General features: G+C 30.5%; 1 protein-coding gene across 1 annotated transcript; it reads right to left on the bottom strand.

The window, feature by feature from the left end:
• Window positions 1-9562: 9562 nt before the first annotated feature.
• LOC103838969 (non-classical arabinogalactan protein 31) lies at window positions 9563-11715 on the bottom strand. Its single transcript, XM_009115433.3, has 2 exons — window positions 10965-11715; window positions 9563-10075 (listed from the first exon to the last, which is right to left on the bottom strand). Exons 1-2 carry the CDS (start codon window positions 11671-11673, stop codon window positions 9765-9767), a joined length of 1020 nt encoding a protein of 339 aa, XP_009113681.1. The 5' UTR covers window positions 11674-11715; the 3' UTR covers window positions 9563-9764.
• Between the last annotated feature and the right edge of the window lie 9224 nt (window positions 11716-20939).

Raw genomic sequence — 20939 nt, 5'->3', positions numbered from 1 at the left:
TATCAACAAAATGTGGTAGATAACTTTTGGTTTATGAGAAACCATATGAGGGCTTCATGCTTAAGTTTCTGAATGGAGAGCATGTATTTTGGGTTCAATTCTGAGGATCTCAATATCAAGGTTGTTTTGGATAGACAAAAAACCAAAACTAAACGGCACCTTTCATTTTGTGAGAAAGATTATCGGCTTCAGTTTAATATCTTAAACTGAACCTCCTCAAATTTACTATTGATTTTGTTAGTAGATTGTTTAGGAGTATTTTTTTTTTCTTTCATAAAAATAACACATACTCAATTAAGACTATGTGAACCAAACTGGTAGCTCTAAATCCATGTTGACGATAACGAACAGTTGTTTCCGAGCACTGCGTGCAAAACTATCCGTTTTAGTATTTTGCGTTTGTGGAACATATATGACTTCGTTGTAAACGAAACTCTCCTTCAGGATTTTAATATCTTCCAAAGATGTTGCAGATCATCTTCTGGTTCTGAAACCATTTCTGGTTCTGAAACCATCTTCTGGTTCTGAAACCATCTTCACCAACTAAGAACAATCTGTCGCAAACGTCACATGAAACTGTCGTAGATTTCTCATGTTTCCATTGTCCAAATGAGCGCTTTTATTTCCAAATGTAGGAGTGACATGCAGGCTCTCGTATTCCTTGCCCATATTAGGCCTTCAAATTCCGATAGGGCACTATACCATCCTTGTCCCGAATAAATGTCATGTTCTTTTCATGATCCATTGGTAAAACACCCATCCCAGTTTAGGAGTATAAAATATATAAATATTTAGTTATATGCATATTTATAGATCTCTCAAAGCGTATAACGTTAGAAGTGATAAAAGTAAGAAAGAGAAAGACAAAAGTGAGAAAAATGTGTAAATCAATTATGTGAAAGGTACTCTAAAAGTATAGGTAAGGGAATTATGGCTCAAAAAATCCGATCAAATCATGAAAATGAATTACGTTCTGACTGTAAAGCATTTTTACTTTTTAGAGTAAAAAATTAAAGTGGAAAACTTTTTACTCCGGGTTACTTTACAAATTTATTTGTTTCCTCTAGTTACTATATAGATGGAGTAAAAAGTATAGAAACATTACTCTCTTTTCATTTTTATTTTTCTTTTTTTTCACCTATTTATTTTGTTCTCATTTACTCTAAAATAATTAAATAACCAATCACACTCAAAAATCAAAGGAGAAGAAATTATTAATCAAAAATTCCTTACTACTTAATCTAATAGTGTCTCTTTTATAGGCGGCTAAATCCCACTATTCCTCTTCCAGTTTACTCTTTCAATTGTATTCTCCATTTTTCTAAAGAGAAATAAAAACCATCTTTTCACTTCTTTTCTATGGTTACCATTTCCTCATCAAAATTCAAATTCTTGGTAAAAGAAAGTTAGACGAACTTTGTTTATCTATAAGGCCAATCTCTTTATCACTTGTTTACTAAACAAAATGAAAATACACATATAATTGCTTGAAGGAAGAAGTATTTGATTGGACGAAGGTTGTCGGGTATGTGGTTCCAAGTTTGGATCCAGTGGTTACTTGTCGGGTCGGAGTTGTGGGTGGTTTGTTGCTCTCAGTGGTGCAGCTCATACTGTTCTTGTGGCATCTCGGAAATGGAATTAGATTCGTTGAAGCATCTCTCTATCTTGGTGAATCCTCCGCTGAGATGATAGAGAGAGAAAAGGAGAGAGTGTGTTTGCTAATAAGCTTCTGTTTTGGTTCAGCAAGAAAAAATGTTTGGTCGACTGTGGGCACTATTGACTCATTGAGTCTCTTTTCATTGTATTTAAAATATTACCCTTAGTTTGACTAATCAATTAGTTTTAAGTTTAGGGACAAATGTTCCATATCGAAAGTTGGAAGCGATCCTAAATAATATATAAGATGGATATGTCAATCCACTTATAACCAATTGGTTTTAGGTTGGAAGCTCATCTAGGTTAACAAGGTATCAGAGCCCAATCCAAACAATCCAACCCGATTCATTATTGATCCGGCCCGAAGTCGGCCATCGATCCCTACTCAAACATACAGAAATTAATGCTCAAAGAGCCATCATCTCGAAGGAGCATATTAGAGACAAAAGACTCACATCGAAAGTTGGAATGGATCATAAGTAATATATAAGATAGATAGACCAATGTAGTTATCATCAATTAGTTTTAAGTTGCAAACTTATCTAGCTTAACATTAACTAATTTAAAATATCACCAATACATTAAAATTTGGATATCTGTTTAGCCGCTCTCTTTAAAAAAAATTGTATTACATTACTGAGTTATAAAATTGGTGGACTTGTGTCGTAGCTTTTTCATGTTATGTTTTGTAGAGCAATTTTTCTACACTTGTTTGGGACTCATCATTTTGCTATGGTTTTAATCTAGTAACTAGATTCTGAAGGGTGGGTATATTTTTGTTTTAATTTGTTTGAGAAATTTAATTTTTATATTTGTATTACTTTTTTAATCATAGTTTTGTTTAATATTAATTTAATTTAATTTAATTTTTGGTAACTATATTAAAAATGTCAAGTTGCATAATTATACACTTAGGTCATATGTATTTCAGAAATTATTTTAAAAATTTATTATTAAAGTTTGGCAACATATTATATGTTCTTATTAGTTAGCTAACATAATTAGTCAAGAATAATCGTATCCAAAAAACCCGACTCGGAATCGACTCAAAAATCAAAGTCTCATAATCAATTAGGTTTGGCCTATATACTCGAATGGTTCTTAAAGTGTTATATCCGAAAACAAATATCAAATCCAACCCACACTGAAAGCCAAACAAATTTTTTGAAAAATGTTTGAAAAAATATTTTTTGATATATTTTGTTATATATATATATATATATATATATATATATATATATATATATATATATGTAAATGGGTTGATAATGTCTTCACTAACTCTAAGTAAAATTATATTTAATAAATATTTTTAATCGAATAACCTATTTAAACCATGTTAAACTAAAACCCGTAGAATATATTTTTATAAGTAATACTTCCATAATAATATCATGTTCCTAATTTAATAGAATAGGTAGGTTAAATAATTAAATTTTCCTATAAACAGCTGTTTTTATTTATTATTTATCTTAATTGATTCATGAATTTTTATTGTTGGACAAACCTATATCAACAGGTCATTTTCCTAATTTAATAGAATAGGTAGGTTAAATAATTTAATTTTCCTATAAGCAGCTATTTATATTTATTATTTATCTTAATTGACATAAATTTTTATTGTTGGACAAACCTATATCAACATGTCATGTTCCTAATTTAATAGATTAGATAGATATTTATATAAAAAATTAATATTTAGAGTAGATGAATATTTATATAAACAGATGAATATTTTGAATAAAGATTACAATTTTTTAAAGTTTGAAAATGTATTTGAAATTTTAATTTCATTTTCAAATAAGTTTAATTTATTTTTAAGTAAATTTGGGAAAATAGCTTTTAGAAAAGGTGAAAAACAAAATTATTGAAAAATATATGAAAAAAAGTATTTTTAATATATTCAGTTATTATATTTATAATCGGAAGTACAATGAGTAATTAACATATCATTTTAGAAAGATGTATCAATAATGTAACTGCATACATAAATTAATTATATAGAGTACATGTTATATTAATCAAATAAAAGGGGGGAAATTACATCTTTACCACTTTTATTGTACCACTTTTCGTTTTTACCACCACTAAAGAGATATTTTTAAAAATACCTTCTTCATTAAGTGACAAAAAACTTTTGTGTCCTTGTTATTTATATATATAATAAATCATTATTTTAATAAAAAATAATAAAATAAAATAAAAAATAAAAAAAAAGAATAAAAAAATTAAAAAATAAAATTAAAAAAAGCTAAATTTTTCTTTATGTTTTCGAATTATACTTTTTCAGATTCGAACTTTTTTATAAATTTGTTTTTGAAATTGTTTTTTCCAAAATTTTTTTATTTTTTGTCAAATTTCTTTTTAAAAAACAAAAATTATGTTTGAAACTATTTTTAAAAATGTTTTATATATATTTTTAAGTATTTATTTATATATTTATTAGAATCCTAAATTTCACATTCCAAAAACCCTACTCCACCCCTCAACTTTAAACCCTAAATCTATATTAGTTAACTTTAAGGGTATAATTGTATTTTACCCTTCATTAAAAGTGAGGGTAAAAGTGGTTAGTGTAAACATGAAAAGTGGTACTATAAATGTGCTATTTGTGGCAATTTCCCAATAAAGGGTTCTAATTTCCGGAGAAAGCGATTTATTAAACAATTATGCAGGCTACGGAGGAAAGGCTTATAAGAGATCTTCAACATGGTGCAAGTGATCTTCGTAGAACGGCTCAGGTGATGCAGTTAGGCGTAAATCCTTATAAGGCAGATAGTATTGTCGGTTGTCGGATCGTCTATGTACTTTTTCTCATAATTAATAAATCAGCGTTAAAAAAAGATTGAAATTCTCAGAAAAAGGTTTAGATTGTTAAATACATACATAAATAATTTGGGTGGAATACTTACACAGAAAACGTTACCGAATAACATGTAACAGTTTTCAATCACAATTTTGGTATAATAGAGTAATATTATAGTTAACAATCTACATTTGTTTAAAAAAAAAAGAATAATTGTTGTGTATATATCCCCTATATATTATTTGAGAAGCATTGCAATATTTTTTGTAGCTATGTGTCATCACTAGAATGATTCTAAGAATCTTTAGAGAAATAGATTGGTCCATCTAAATATATAATAAGCTTTTTATTAAACCACAATAAATACATTATAAATGTGCTTTATTATTTCCTTAAATAAGATTACGGAATTGTCCAATGTGGCTAAAATATATATGACAATTAATGATTTTGAATAATAAAGATTTGATAAAAATAAGTGTGTATTATAATTATATTTGTTTAATTTTAAGCTATTAAAATAAATTAAACAATCATAGTAACCATATAATAAAAATTAAAAAAAAATTATTTATATATTATATTTTGAATTTTTAAAAACGAGTATAAAAAACTAAAACTGTTAAAAGTTTCACATTCAAATTTTGTGATCTATGATTTAAAACTTTTGTTATAACATGATACAAATAATTAAAAAATAATATAAGTTGAAAGTCTCATTTAATAAATATCAAAAATAAAAGATATATAAATATATGTATCATTTTAAATTAAACTATATGCCATATAAAAATACATAAATATCTTAATTTTGAAATTTACTTTGAACATTTTTTTGATAAAGATTTTGAAAAAATATTGACAACTTAATTTCTTAAAATATTATAAATTACTTAAACCATTAATTCCACACTGAAAATTTTGTTATCACTAATTTAGAATTTTTGTTATAACAGATATAAATGATAAAAAACAAATATGAGCAAAAAGCATCATCTAATAAATATTAATATTAAAATATATCATATATATGTTACTATCATTTAAATTTAATTATATATCATATCAAATAGAAAAAATATTTTTTTGATTTATAAAATTTATTTATTTGTTCGCACCAATTTAATTATATAAGTAGTAGATAATGACTTTTTAATTATTCAATATATATTTATTATTTCATAATATGTTATAAACATATAATATATAAAATAATTTATATATATAATGTTCATCCCGCGCAATGCGCGGATCTTAACCTAGTATATCTGTATTATGTATACGCAAAGCAGCCATATGGGAAAGAAGTGGTGAGAGCCGAGAATTGTGGACAGAAGGTTACAAATATATATTGATACATAAAAATTATTTACTGTTTTTTAATTTGATACAATTATATAAAAAGAATAATAAAAGGCCCCTTAAATAAAGGAAATAAATTGTTGGAAATAACCTTTATCAATAAGTTATGTTGATGTTTTGATGGAAGAGATTCATGATACATGTAGCAACTAAATCCTAACAACGATATAATTTTTCCAAAGAACATTCAATTTTTTCGTAGAAAAATGTTAAACTAACCAATTATATTTTACATGACAGGTACTGCGTGTGTAGCCTGAGTGTGTGACCTTTTTGTCAATATCCTTTTTTTATTATTTGAGGAGCATTGATTAAAAATAACTTTGGCTTCATGTGTTTATTACATGAGTATTATTTCCTAGTTGTCATCACCACATACACTTTCACCTTTTTAAAAAAAAAAACTTTTTATCAACTAGAATAATTACAAACAAATGCCACTGGTCAAACATTATACTATAATATTTTCGGATTTCAAAAAAAAAAAATCAGATTATGTCTGTGGTCAGTCTGTTACGCTTGATTACATTCAGATTTCCAAAAAAACGGGGATTTAACTAAGGCAGCATATTAACTCCTTCCAAAGAAAGACTTTATGATTTGTTCGAAAATTTGGAAGTGGTTCTTTTAAATAAGGTAACAAAATATATGAATGTAAACTGGAATGATTTGAATGAAAATTTGGAAATGGTTCTTTTAAATAAGGGAACTTTATGATTTGCTTGAATTGGTTATTTTAACCTGTACGAATGTTCATATCATAACCTTTACGAATGTTTATATATTTTTTTTACTATGACTTTAACTGACATTATTCTACATATTAAAAGTTATAATATTTAAAAAATCTCTTGGCTCCGTGCAGGGCGCGGATTATCACCTAGTAATAAGTATTCCCCGAAGTGATCGTAAGGTAAACTAAGTGTCCGACTAGAAAGCACTTCCAACGAAATTTTTTTAGCGATAATATTTTTACTTTCTGTTCAACTGATATGTTTGCCAATCAGGTAAAATTAATTTCCATTTCGCTTACGCTCACCACTGTTTAACTTGGGTGGTATATAGTATACTTTATTATCTCGCTGTTTCTGAAGTGGAAAGTAAGTTGCACCTGATTTTTTTTTTCTTTTTATTTTATTTTGTTATTTTTCGTCCTAGTTACTCCACTTTTTTTTCTAGTTACTCTAAAATCTATCAGTCGCACCCTAAATTAATCTAATATCTACGTGTCGAGATATATATCGACAACGAAATCTTATCATAGAAATAATCTAATCATTGGACTGACTAAGAAAAATGCATCTATGAAAAACAGTCCAAAGTCTCTGCTATTTTATGGAGAAATCATTGGGTTCAAATCATTGGGCTTTATAAAATTAATATTAAACTCCATTATTTAATTTATTATGATTTCTTGTGTAAGTTAAGAAATCCAGGCCGTTAGTGCGGACTGATTTGGGCCATGTATTGATTTAAAAACAAGGACACAAAACATGGATTATCTTGAACCTGAATCTAACGGTCTAACCAAGTAACCAGAGCAATTACAACCCAGCTAACTTCTTTAAAAGAGCCACATGTCGACCACGCGAGAAGCTCAAGCTATGAGCTATTGAAACCCTTTGAAAACCTTAGTTAGAAGCTTTTGGTTTCCAACAATCTGAGTCAACTTTGGTTCAGTTTAGTTGTGCTGAATATTATCAGTTGGATTATAAATTATTAAATCTATTATGGCTTTGAAAACAAGAACACAAAACATGGATTACCTTGAACCTGAATCTACTCGACAATAGTAATATAAGTAAATTTTAACATGCTATCAAATGTTTTAAAATCGTTATTATCACATATGCATTATTTAAAATCTTACAATCGATTTATAAGCCATTAAACTAAACAATAAATTCTTGTACAATATTTTTTTCAATTTTACAACTGATTTATAAAGTTTTATAAATATTTTAATACATTTACAAATGATTTATAAGGCTTAACAATGATTTTACAAACTCTTATAATTTATGATACTTCTTGAGATGAAATAATACATTGTTATTTGTGATATTACGAAAATATGAAGTAAATAAATAAAGCTTTATAAAGGAGGAAACACATAAAATTTACTTATATTACTATTGCCAAATATCAAATAAATTAAAAAATTTAAGTTATATTAAATTGTAAGTAGTGTTGAAGATAATCAATTAGTTTAGAAATTCGACATTCCTGCTTAAAGTATGGCGTCGACCTTCTTTTTTTCTTTACCTGATATCTGGACTTCAAATCATACTTTTTTCTGCTTACGAAAAAAAATGCAGGAGTCATATCTTTCATCTAAAATATCATGACGGATAGTGATAAACGTTAACAAAATTGAAGTTGAGAATTTTCTTTTATCAAATTTTTAGTTGAAGATTTGTCTACAATCCATATTTTTTCCTTACCCCAAAAGGAATAACCACTTAGAATGAAAAAATATATTAGATTTGTAGATTGTATGGATACGATACTTATCGTGTATCTTGATGAATTAAGCTGAAGGGTTCAGTTACTTTTTTTTGTCACAAAGAGGTTCAGTTGCTAAAAACTGTGATAATAACAAAAAGGGTTCTGTTGGCAGAGATTCATAGAGCAACCGCATCGGTGCTTCTATCTATAGAAGAGTCTCTTGACTAGAAAAAAATATTAAACAATTAAACAGTAGGAAAGAGGAACATTGAAAAAAAGAATTCTCTAACTGAAAGTGTTTTCTATTGTTTCAAAGGAATTATGAAGCCACATGTCTTCTTCTAATTCACATGTTTTTATTTTACACTAAATTTAATTATTCAACCAAATGATTAATATAGTAATATGAAAGACTCAATGTTGAAAAAGTGACCTCTAATGATGCTCTTAGTAATGTCGGTATTGATCAAACAAGGAACATCCTAGATTCCTAATAAAACTGAAAATGTGAAATAAAAGTTTGACCAATTTTTTTTTTGAACAAACGAGTCGATCAACTAAAACTATTTCTTAGCATTTTCAATTTAAACATTGTCCTTTTTAAACTTTCAGATGTGATGAGAAATTATGTCAGACACGTGGCCGACAATTCCACAGCAGATTTTTCTCCGAATCCAAGAAACCGACTGGAAAGCAGAAACTAGAAACCCTATTCGATGATTCCCTTTCTTTATCGACATTATCACTTTCTTTGTAATCATAATTTTTGTCTGCAGCGTAATTATATTTTATCATTTTAATTTGATCAAATAATAGGAAATAGATACAAGTTGAAAATCTTATATTCCCTATTTCAAAATACATGAAATTTTAAAATCTTAAAAAAATCATTAAAATATAAATTAAAAATTGTTCAACAAATCACAAAATAGATTACAAAATATCATTGGTTACACAGTTTTTGATAAACTGAAAAAGTACATTAATATATGAAAACATTATTTATTTTGAAACATCAAAAACTCATTAAAACATCATCTATTTTGAAACGGAAAGAGTAAAAATTAACTTGCATGTAGATTTATTGTACAATAAATTATGCCTTCGTCTATGTATAGTATAGGTTTCGAAATACACATGGATTCACTTTGTTTTGTTCAATTTCAATTATCATTAAATGATATATATCATCCCATTCAGTGATCTTGAACATTTTATTTTGTTTCACTGAATGTCTCATTAAATGATATCATCCCATTTCAGCGATCTCTCAGCCTTCGATAAAACCGATGATCTTCTTAAAGCTGACGATTTTTATTCAAACGAAACCCAAACGACGTCTCTTAAGGACACATTCATAAAAACACAAGCATTTAGCTTAAAACTATAGCTAACATTACAATTCGAACGCATAAAGACATAACTCTCTGTCTCCCTCGAACTCTTTTGAGCATGATATAATCAAGAAAGTAACAAAGCATCATCATCATCTTTATTTGGGGCAGACCGGGTCGAACGCAAACGGTCCAACGTTAAAGATACCGTAGATGAGCTGATTAATGACCACCGCAGATTTCCCCTTCCTTTTCTCCGGCTTGAGTACGGCACCGACATCTCCACCGAATAGCTTTGACACTTTATTGCATTTGTAGTCCTTTGATTTCACAAGATACACACGACATCCTCTGAAACCGTAGTTTGTCACCGTCTTCGGGCCCAACAACAAGAAGTATCCGTTCTTGTCCGTCTTGGTCTCCGCGACTATGTTCTTCTTGCTCTTACACAGTAGTCTCACAACAGCACCTAAAGAAATAATTAAAAGATAATATCGTTAGATGCGTTTTTGGACTAATGGAACTAGTTAGGTGCTTTTTAACTACTTTCTTTGGTCTTCACGAAATTTCTGGGACAGACAATAAAAACAGTGACTGATGAGTGCAGAAGTAAATACTTTGGAAACCATATTATAGTTTTCGTACCGGTGGTCCCACTTATGATGTGTTGAAATTTGAATTATTTTTAGAAATTTGCGTCATGATTTGATATCAAGTACGTATTGTCTTACAAATATACGTGTACAGTATTAAATAAATGCGCATGCAGACCAGCACGTTGAGACGTTGAGTTGTTTCAGATACGATGAATTTAGTGTGTGTTTATTTGTGTATGTGTAAAATAAAGAACCTATGTGAAAAATACTACTCCCTCTGTTTTATTTTAATTATCGTTCTAGATTTAAGACTAATGATTTTGTATATTTCCGAAACAAAAAAAACATAATTAACTATAGACCTAACCATATTTAAAGTAATAAAATATAAAATGGAAAATCTAATAAATTTTACATTGGAACTTTAGAACGACACTTATTTTAAAACTAAAATTTTTCTTTGCAACAACAATTAAATCGAAACTGAAGGAGTAGCAATAATTAACTACTCCATTTGTTTCTAATTGTAAGTAGTTTTACTTAAAAGTACAAATATTTAAAAATTGTTGTTTAAAAAAAACATTTAATCAATTAATCAATTAATTCAACCAATTATGAAAAAATTAACATTATTTTATTGGTAGCATAATATCCAATAAATAAAAAAATGCATTCAAATATGTAAACTAGTTATATTGTCAAACAAATTTTTTTTGTTAAAACTACTTTCAATCGAAAACAGATGGAGTAAGAATTTCTAACCTTCAACGGGTTTGGCGCCAATGAGTGAATCGAAAGAAGCGTACTGGCAGCTTTTGCAGAAGACCGTACCCTGAACCGCGATTAGGCTTCTGTTGAATTTTGGCGGGTAAACCGGTGGCTTCACCGGTGGCTTAGCTGGAGGGGATACTGGTGGTTTGGCTGGAGGAGAGACCGGAGGCTTAGCCGGGGCTTTGGTCGGGGGCTTAACAGGGGCTTTGGTCGGAGGGTAAACCGGGGGCTTAACCGGAGGTTTGGCCGGTGGTGAAACTGGTGGCTTTATTGGAGGTTTGGCCGGTGGTGAAACTGGTGGCTTAACCGGAGGTTTGACTGGGGGCTTAACTGGAGCTTTGGTCGGAGGGTAAACCGGAGGTTTAACAGGAGGTTTTGCTGGTGGGGAAACTGGTGGCTTAACCGGAGGTTTAGTTGGGGGCTTAACCGGGGATTTGGTTGGGGGGTAAACTGGAGGCTTAACCGGAGGTTTAGAAGGTGGAGAAACCGGCGGCTTGACAGGGGCTTTTGCCGGTGGGTGAGGGTGAGGGTGGTGGTGATGGGGAGGATGTGGGTGGTGGTGGCCGTGGTGGTAAGGAGATGGAGCAGGAGCAGAGGAAGGCGTTTGGTTCACATGGTTCACTTCTTCAGTGAAAGCACAGGAAGTGAAGAACCATATTGCAAGGAGACTCGACAATATACTCTTACCCAAGAACCCCATGTTTCTTTCGTATTTAGCTTTGTGATACAAGTTAAGAGGAGGAAATGTTGTATTTATAGGACAAGTCTCAGTGTCGTGAAATAATTCAGTTTTCTAATTAATAAATGAAATTCTATCGAAATCAATTATACTACTGCAATTTTAGTTATATCATACTCATTAAGAGAATATCTTTTAGATTTTTGACACAAAATCATCTTGCAGTTTTAATTATAATTTTTTTTTATGATTAACTATTTTCTACAACTTTTAGCCAATCACAATTTAATAAATATAATTATTTTTAAGGAGCTTACAAATTGTCATTATTATTTAATAAAAATTGAATTAAAATGTAAAATATATTTTTTTGAAGCAAATTTTGTTTTAAAACATGGATCCTTTTTTAACCAAAAGAGTATTTGTTCATTTTTTGTTAGTTTGCCACTATATTTGTTACTAATTTATTACCATCTAGAGAAATCAAAGCTCTTTGATGTTATAAAGAAGTTGACACTGACTAATTCTTAATTCATACGTTTTTCTATAGAACAGTTTATAATTAATTCTAATTTTTTTCCATTAGATGCAATATATACACACAAAAATTCAGTCTAAAGCTACCCTCTTAAGCTACACTCTTTTTCGTTTCCCCTAAACATCCTACACAGCTCATCTACAATTAACTACTGATGCTCATAACACATTTGAGAACTATGTAATACAAAAGTCCTTCATTCCCCAGCAAGCTATACTATATTCAAATTTGAATCTATCATAATTGATGATAACAGTTTTTCTCTAAACAGCTAAACAAATTACGCTGGACTCTTTTTTTTGCCGGTTGTCTGTATTGTTTTTGTTTTTTTTTTCTATGTCCAATATAATTTAGTTTCAAACGTCTAATCGATTCACGAATAGAATAGGTAAATTAAATTGTTACCGTTGAGGAAAACAAAATTTTGTCACGTTACATGTTCGTGTTACCTGCAAAAGTATGGGAAACATGATAGACTCGAATGATATTGGTGGAACCCCTATCAATAATTGTTATTTTCAAGTTAAACCTATCTTTGGATACTTTGGTCTAACGTCTCCGACTCTCGTTATAGATACAACATAATTATAGCCATAATTGTTAAAGATGTTTAAATTGGATAACTTGAATATGTATCATCACATTTACAAAGTCGACTAATCATAATTGTTGTTGGCATGATTCTCTTTGCTTTTTATAGATAATGTAGAAATATGCCTGAAAAATAAATATGATCGTGAACTCATCACGTTTTCCTCCAAGATTTATGGCTACTTTGGTGTTCGGCTGTTCGGTCTTTGGGCTTATATTTTGTTTTTATGTACGTAACAGTATACTCCATTTGTGATGAAGATATACTAATAAAAGGTTATACCGGCTCTACATTTTTTTTCCATCTGAATTTGATTTATAAAACTGAGAAACATACAAGGGCGGAATCCAAACCGGTATAACCGGTTCTACATAAAATTATGGTTTTTTTAATATACGAATTATCTATTTTTGTATGTGCTAACTATTTGGAATTTTTTCCATTGCTTTTCAATGCTCAGTTTAAAAGATTAAGAAAATAATATCAAATACTATAATGATTAGAAAAACATTATTACCCATACACCTAACTACATTTCAACCAAATAGAAAAATAAATTAAAAAATATTATTAGTTTTTCATTGAAACTCTAAAACAAATTGAAAATCCCCACTTGTTCTTCTGTTTTTCTAATCCTTATTATTCCCTTATCTTTTAAACTGAGCATCGAAGAGCTATGAAACATATGAAATAATATTTAACTTTAGTCAACTGGATTTTATTACTAGAAGTTTCAAGGCTATATTAATTTGATCCAGATCTATACTTTTAAGAGAAAGTATTTTGGAACTGAGTCCCTACCGATTGATGAAACAAGCTCACGTGAAATTCTGCAATCAATCCGTCGGAGCAAAGCCAGGAGCGTATCCTGGAGAGCATTATCGATTGTATTAAATATTTTGTTTTTTGTTTTATTTTAAACCAAAATAATGTTTGCATATTTTTTATAGAAGTTGGTTAGATATCATAGAATTTCAATATATTAAGATCCAAATTCAGGATTATCAGTTCAGTATAACTATTATTCGAATTCCCTAATGTCCTTTTAAATCCAGTTAAGTTTCAACAGTAAAAGAATTTGACAAATTATTAATTTGTTAAATTGATTTTTAAATAAAATATTAATGAATCACAATAAAATATACCCCATCCGCTTTAAAAGGATCTATTTTTTAGAAAAAAAATGTTTTGAAAGATAAGTTTAATGAAACATAATAATCATTTTTTTGAGAAAGGGCTTGCTGAAACGCAATATTAAATACGTTTGTGGACTGAATTCGTATGAAGTTCCATGTTTGTGAAGTTAAATTACGTGGACTGAATATGTGTTTCAGTCGGGCTAAGGGTAAAATCATAGGTTACGTTTTTCTCATGTATTAGTAATTGATGTATGAACTTCCTTCCTAATGATACAATGCAAAATCGACGGTCGATTATTATGGATGTTTTTCGTCTATGTGAAAGGAATTTTATTGTGGACGGGTGGAATCTTCTATATATATGACGTACGGTTTCTTCATTTCTAGTGTGCTGCCACCTAGGATTTCAGATCAGAAAATCTATGCACCAGAGGGCGACACGTGTCTAGTTTCTTATACTATGCGTTTCATTTAACCTTTAAATAATGGGCTTCGGTCATTTGTAAAGGTATTTCTTTTCCGTTCAGTTCTTTGATGGATCATTATTGGACTTTTGGTAATCTTATTCAAATTGGCTTTAGTAAATAAGGCTTTGTGTATTGATTAAATGAAAGTATGAAACCCACATGTACGTCTCTCTTCTCCAAAACTCCGTTGCCGCCGCATAACATCTCATGTTCTTCCACGCATCCGACTGTATCATGGAGAACCACTAAGGACCTGTTTGTTTCTTCATCTGGATGAATTGTTTGGGTAAAAATGAAAGTTTTGTTTGTTTAGACACTAAAATGAAACTCATTCAAATGGATCATTCGAATGACATTTAGAAATTTAAGATTAATTTTAAAGTTTTGAACCAATTTGGATCATTTGAATGGAGATAGTTCATTCAAAATGATATAATATCTATTATGTCCTTAACATAATTCACAAATTACAAACCTAAACATAATATCATTTTTGTCTCATACGAAAACTAACAAAACTACAAAAACATGTTTTTCCACGAAAACCTAAAACTATTTTTTTACGCCAAAACCCCAAAAACGCATTTTCCTGTCAAAATTGCAAAAATGTGTTTTTTCGCAAAAACAGAAAACGTGTTTTCATGCCAAAAATCACAAAAACATGTTTTCACGTCAACACCTCAAAACACATTTTTCCGCTAAAACACAAAAACACGTTTTCCCGCCAAAATTGCAAAAACGTATTTTCCCGCCAAACCAAAAAAACGTGTTTCCCGGCTAAAATCAAAAATCTCGTTTTCCCGCCAAAACCGAAAAATCTCGTTTTCCCGACAAAGCCGAAAATCTTGTTTTCCCGCGAAAACCGCAAAAAAAAAAAACACAAAACGCGTTTCCCGCCAAAAACGTGTTTCTCCGCCAAAACCGCAAAAACACGTTTTCCCGCCAAAAACGTGTTTTCGTGCCAAAACTGTAAAAGAGTGTTTTCCCACCAAAATTACAAAACGCATTTTCCCGCCAAAACTGCAAAAACGTGTTTTTTTCCGCCAAAACCGCAAAAATGCGTTTTTCCGCCAAAACTGTAAAAATGCGGTTTTCCGCCAAAACCGCAAAAACATGTTTTCCCGCCAAAGCCGCAAAAACGCGTTTTCCCGCCAATAACGAAAGATCTCGTTTTCTCGCCAAAACCGAAAAAATTTGTTTTTCCGTGAAAATCGCAAAAACGTGTTTCCTCCAAAACCGCAAAAAGTGCGTTATCCACCAAAACCGTAATAATGCGTTGTTCCGCCAAAACCGAAAAACGTGTTTTCCCGCCAAAGCCGCAAAAACGTGTTTTCCCGCCAAAGCCGCAAAAACGCGTTTTCCCGCCAATAACGAAAGATCTCGTTTTCTCGCCAAAACCAAAAAATTTCATTTTTCCGTGAAAATCGCAAAAACGTGTTTCCTCCAAAACCGCAAAAAACGCGTTTTCCCGCCAAAAACGTCTCTTTCCGCTAAAACCGCAAAAACATGTTTTCTCGCCAAAACCAAAAATTTGTATTTTCCCGCCAAAACCAAGTTTCTCGTTTTCCCGCCAGAACCAAAAATCTTGTTTTCCCGCCAAAACCGAAAAATGTGTTTTCTCGCTAAAACCAAAAAATCTTTTTTTTTTCCGTCCAAACCGCAAAAAAAAAACTCGTTAATTTTGAAATAATTTTAATGTAAATATATTAAACTAAATAATTAAATGTAATATAGTTAAAATTAATATCAAACATATGATTAAAACAATACAAGGGTATTTTGGTAATTTGTTTACTAAACTCATTTGAATGAAAATGAAAACAAAGAAACAAACATAAGATTCATTTAGATGATTCATCTAGATGAATTATCTGGATGGATTAACAAACAATCAGAAAAATCTGAATGGATCATACAAATGAATCATTTGGATGGAGATGACAAATGGTGAAACAAACAGCCCCTAACTCAGGCCAGACTCAGTTGGAGGACGCCGTGTGTGACTAATCGGTTTGAACTCTTTTAACCGGTAAACAAAATCATGTGGCTAATCGATTGGAGTCGTTTCACTGGCAACGAAATCCAGCACCGTTACATAAGTCGACCACATTCAAGCATCACCATTAAGGCTCAGATTAACACCAATCCTCCACTCTTCCCACGATGTCTGATTAAATGCATGCCCTCATCAATGCATCGTGTGAATCCAACCTATAAATATGTGAGTTTCCTTCCGTAAAATTCACCAGTTTTTCCTCTTAGGTTTCTGAGAGATTTAACTTATTTCAGTTTATGCACATGGTCATTGTTTCTGGAAGAGTTGTTTTAAGCTTTTAGTTTTAAGTTTTATTTTTTTCTTTTCTTACACTAAAACCAAAATTTGTTATGATAGCTTTTGTTATCGATTCATGTTTCTGCTTTGATATCCGTTTAATCTATAACGGGATTTAGTGTTATTTCTAATTATTCATCTTGCTTTCAGTTACTGTTATACCTTCGCATGTTTAGTGTTTTCAGTGTGATAAGTGTAGATCTTGGGAATTGATTTATGGTGGATGATGAGTACGTTTATATAGATCTCTCTGGCCAGGCTTGGAAGTGATTTTATCATTGAGTAATGTTTTGGGCTCTTGGTTTTTCAAAATCGTATAATGCAGTGGTCAAGTTTGTGCGGTGGTGAACGAGAAAGAAAAAGTTGTAGAAAAAACGATGCATCATCTCACCCTGGAGATCATTGGGGGTTGGGAAGAAGACACTTTATGAAGCCAAAGTATGGGTGAAGCCAGGGTTGAACCTCAAGACGCAGGAGTTCAAGTCCGCCAATGAAGATTCTCCTACCATTACTCCCTCCTATCTTGGCTGAAAATAATGTATGACTACAAACGTTATATAATATATGTTTGCAAGACATTGATTAATCTTAAGAAGACTTTTTTTTTGTTCAACCATCTTAAGAAAACTTCAAACCTGAAAATTTGGTTTTTGTGGACAGATGAACATGAATATAGATGGAGATAAGTTCCATGAAATGATCATTTCTATATGGAAAACTTGCTTTGTTTCTCACATTGGCGTTGTTGGTTTTCTCAGGGCTTTGTTTGATCCAATGGAAGGATTAGAATCCGTTTACGCGCAAGATATCTATGGAGTGACCCGAGAGAGCAAAATCATGGAGCATCAAGGATCAGATTTGATATGGGGATGAAATAAGCTTATGGCTAAGAACTCTGCTCTTCTTCTCACCAACTCATTTGTGCACGAATTTGAGTCATTGGTGAAATTCAACATGTTGGTGACAAAGCTACTTCGATCGATCTTTCATCGCTCAATTGTTTGTTATCAGCAACGACAAACAGCAACAACAATATCGACAGAAGACTGAAAACAGAGAGATCATGACAGATCAATAACAAAACCCAAGTCTTTGAAGAGAAACAGAGACAATACAGGAAGTCACGTCCTTATTGTTCACCATCCTCAGTATGATTCTGAGAATGGAAGTCTCAAGCTCATATACTATGAGAATCAATGGAAGACTAAGAAACCAAGAACAGAGAAAGAAAGAGTTGATTCTTCAAACATCAGTTTCCAACATTCAACTTCTTTGATTGCACAGATGAAAGAGATAATATACACTCCATCGATGGAGATAATGGGCCAGATGCACTTTATGTAGACCATTATAACTTTTTACGTTTCATTTTGGGATCCAATAATTTATTTGGAACTGTTAGTGTTTGCTTTTTCTAAGGGTGTAACCGGTAAACGTATATGGAATTTGTGGAATTTAAAATAAATGGAATGGTAGGAATGGAATACAGCAAAAAATGGAATTGAATTCATTCCATTTTTTCATGATCAAATTTGTTATGGAATGATTCTCTTTGTATTTTCTCTATTTATTTTTGGAATTGATGGAATGAGTATTACATTCCATTCATGTCAAATGGTAAATTTTTTTATAGAATTAATGGAATAGGCCATTCCACATCATTCCATTCCAAATATTTACAATCCAGTTGCATTATAAGTCTATTAACTTTGGTTTGAACCGTCTTTTTAATTAACTCAAGTCATTCTCAACGATTTACACATTTTAACATCGGCATCCAAGCTAATGTACTGATATTCAAATGTTAGAGCATCGTTACAATGATAATTTGGGTGTTGTCAATAATTTCAAAAACATATGATTTAACATGCTTTTTAATGTTTCATCTCAGGAAAAAAATAGCATCTTCAGATGCAAGCCGAGCATCTCTAAACCCAGCAAGGTCAAAAAATTTAGTGAGGCACTAAAAATTTATTCTACACATAAAATTAGATGTGCGTTTTGTCAACATGCAACCACTAATACTCTCAGAGTACCTACTAGAAACTATACTATAATTGGTCACATTATCAAAATACAATTGCGTAAAGGTCACCGTTACATCATCACTCTCTTCACTACAATCCATAACATTATAAATTAAACCGTGCGCACTAATAATTTAAATTTTTGTACAATTAGACCGTCGGCATGCCAGAACAGTTAGAACAAACAATTTAAAATACAGGTGCCCACTAACTACAACACAGCTAACACACACCTCCAGACCAGGCATATCAATACCCAGGACCTCCCTTTCCTTGAAGCAACCCGTAGTTAGAACAATCCGAAGATTCCATCTTACCATAATAATTAATTAACAATATCACACACCTCCCACTCACAGGAATTACAAACACGACTAACCTGCAGAAGTAAACACAGATCAACACTGATGTCAAAGGGATACATACACTCAACATAAAATTATAATAATAATTTTCCTATATTTATATGGATTTGTTTATCATTAATTAACTATTAATAATACAAATTTGAAATCTTGAAACTTAATCCTCCATTCAGATATTAAGCCTTTTTTCTTCCTAAATCTTTCTGTGTGTGTTTATGTCTTCTTTGTTTAAGTTTAAGTTATGCATACGTTTTATCAAAAAAAAAAAAAAAGGTTATGCATACGTTGCTTTACCTTATGTAGTTAGTTCTATTTTTATTTTAATCAGTCCTCAAAATCAACCAAATCTACTACGAACATTGCGTCATCTCTTCTCCATGCATCTAATCTGTATAATATTTGAAAAAATGCTATGTTTTCATTTTTAGAATAAGATTTGTAATTCATAAAAATTTCAAAAGACAAAAACCACATCTAAGAAATATAAAATAACCAATTATCTAAGAAAAATTTCCTAGAATAGCGCTTTTTAAGTTTTTGTCACAAAAATACTGCTCAATGAAGAAAATGACCAAAATAAGTTTTATTAAATGATAAAAATATATTTTTACCCTATGATTAACTAATCTAGACTTAGGGTTTAGAGTTACGGGGTAAGGTTTTGGAGATATTGTTTCAAATTTTTAAAAATTAAAAATAAATATTACAAATTTTAAAATAAAATGGGATTATTTTGGTCATTTTTTTAAGTATACTTTTGTGACAAAAACTTAAAAATGTCTAGTTGAGAGAATTTTCCATTATCTAACCCACAAAAATGTGAGCTTAGCAATACTTGACATCACCAAATAAATAAACAAATAAAAAATGCAAAAATAAATATTACTCATTAGCCAACAATTCAATGTAACCAACATCTTGAAAAATAAACTGATCAGTAACCTATTCCCTCATATTATTATTGCACCCTAAAACTAAGCAAAAAAGCGCCACAAAAAACATAAATAGGAAAAAATGACAACAATTGTTACGAAATCTGTAACTGACATTGAAGAAAATTTACTATATTACTCCTTCCGTTCTTTAATGATAGATTTTTTAGAAAAAACATTTGTTTCAGAAAGATGTATTTTTTGTGTTTTCTATAGAAAAATTGTAAACTTCAAGAAAATTAATTGACTTTATTGAATTATTCTTGGTTAAAAATTATTGAAAATTACAGAAAACAATATATTTATTATAGTAATTTAGTGTGTTTTCTTAATATGTGTGAAAATACTAAAAAGTATATTTTTATGGAAGGGAGGGAGTATTATACGTTCACCATAAACTTCCTACATGTTCACACCATATTTACCTCAAAATCAGGAAAAATTCACAACAAAAATTACATTCTTCGATATATTCAATAACCCACGAAATAATATAAAATACATGCATTGACAAATTCCATTTTGTACAATCAACTTTACAATATGTTTTTAGTTCAACTTCATTTACTCTGTTACAACTATCAGTTATTAGTTCTATTTATACTCATTCGGTCAGCCAAAACCACTTTTACTATCCAAACAAATATAAAAATAATACAAGTCAACAACCTAACATCCAAAGAACACATAATCTCATGTATGGCAACAATTGGCAGCGCAATAAAAATGTACAATATATAATAATATATAGACCACGGGACAATCATATCATGCGCGTAGCGCAGGCCGATCCTAATATATTATATTAAGTGTTGTGTTTTCGAGCTCGGAGGGATTACGACCTTGATACCTCATAGCAATAAAAAAATGCTTTTAAACTATTGCTATGGCTACT

This window comes from Brassica rapa, chromosome A09 (genome assembly GCF_000309985.2).
Source record: "Brassica rapa cultivar Chiifu-401-42 chromosome A09, CAAS_Brap_v3.01, whole genome shotgun sequence".
NCBI lineage: Eukaryota > Viridiplantae > Streptophyta > Magnoliopsida > Brassicales > Brassicaceae > Brassica > Brassica rapa.
The sequence above is the reverse complement of the archived record's forward strand: the minus strand, read 5'-3'. Positions and strand labels throughout refer to the sequence as shown.

What these genes read in the sequence shown, in the direction of transcription:
- LOC103838969 (XM_009115433.3), bottom strand. Translation starts at nt 11,673, where the DNA reads ATGGGGTTCTTGGGTAAGAGTATATTGTCGAGTCTCCTTGCAATATGG. An exon ending in TGGCGCCAAACCCGTTGAAG is followed by an intron (nt 10,076 to 10,964) that starts GTTAGAAATTCT and finishes TTATTTCTTTAG; the next exon opens with GTGCTGTTGTGAGACTACTG.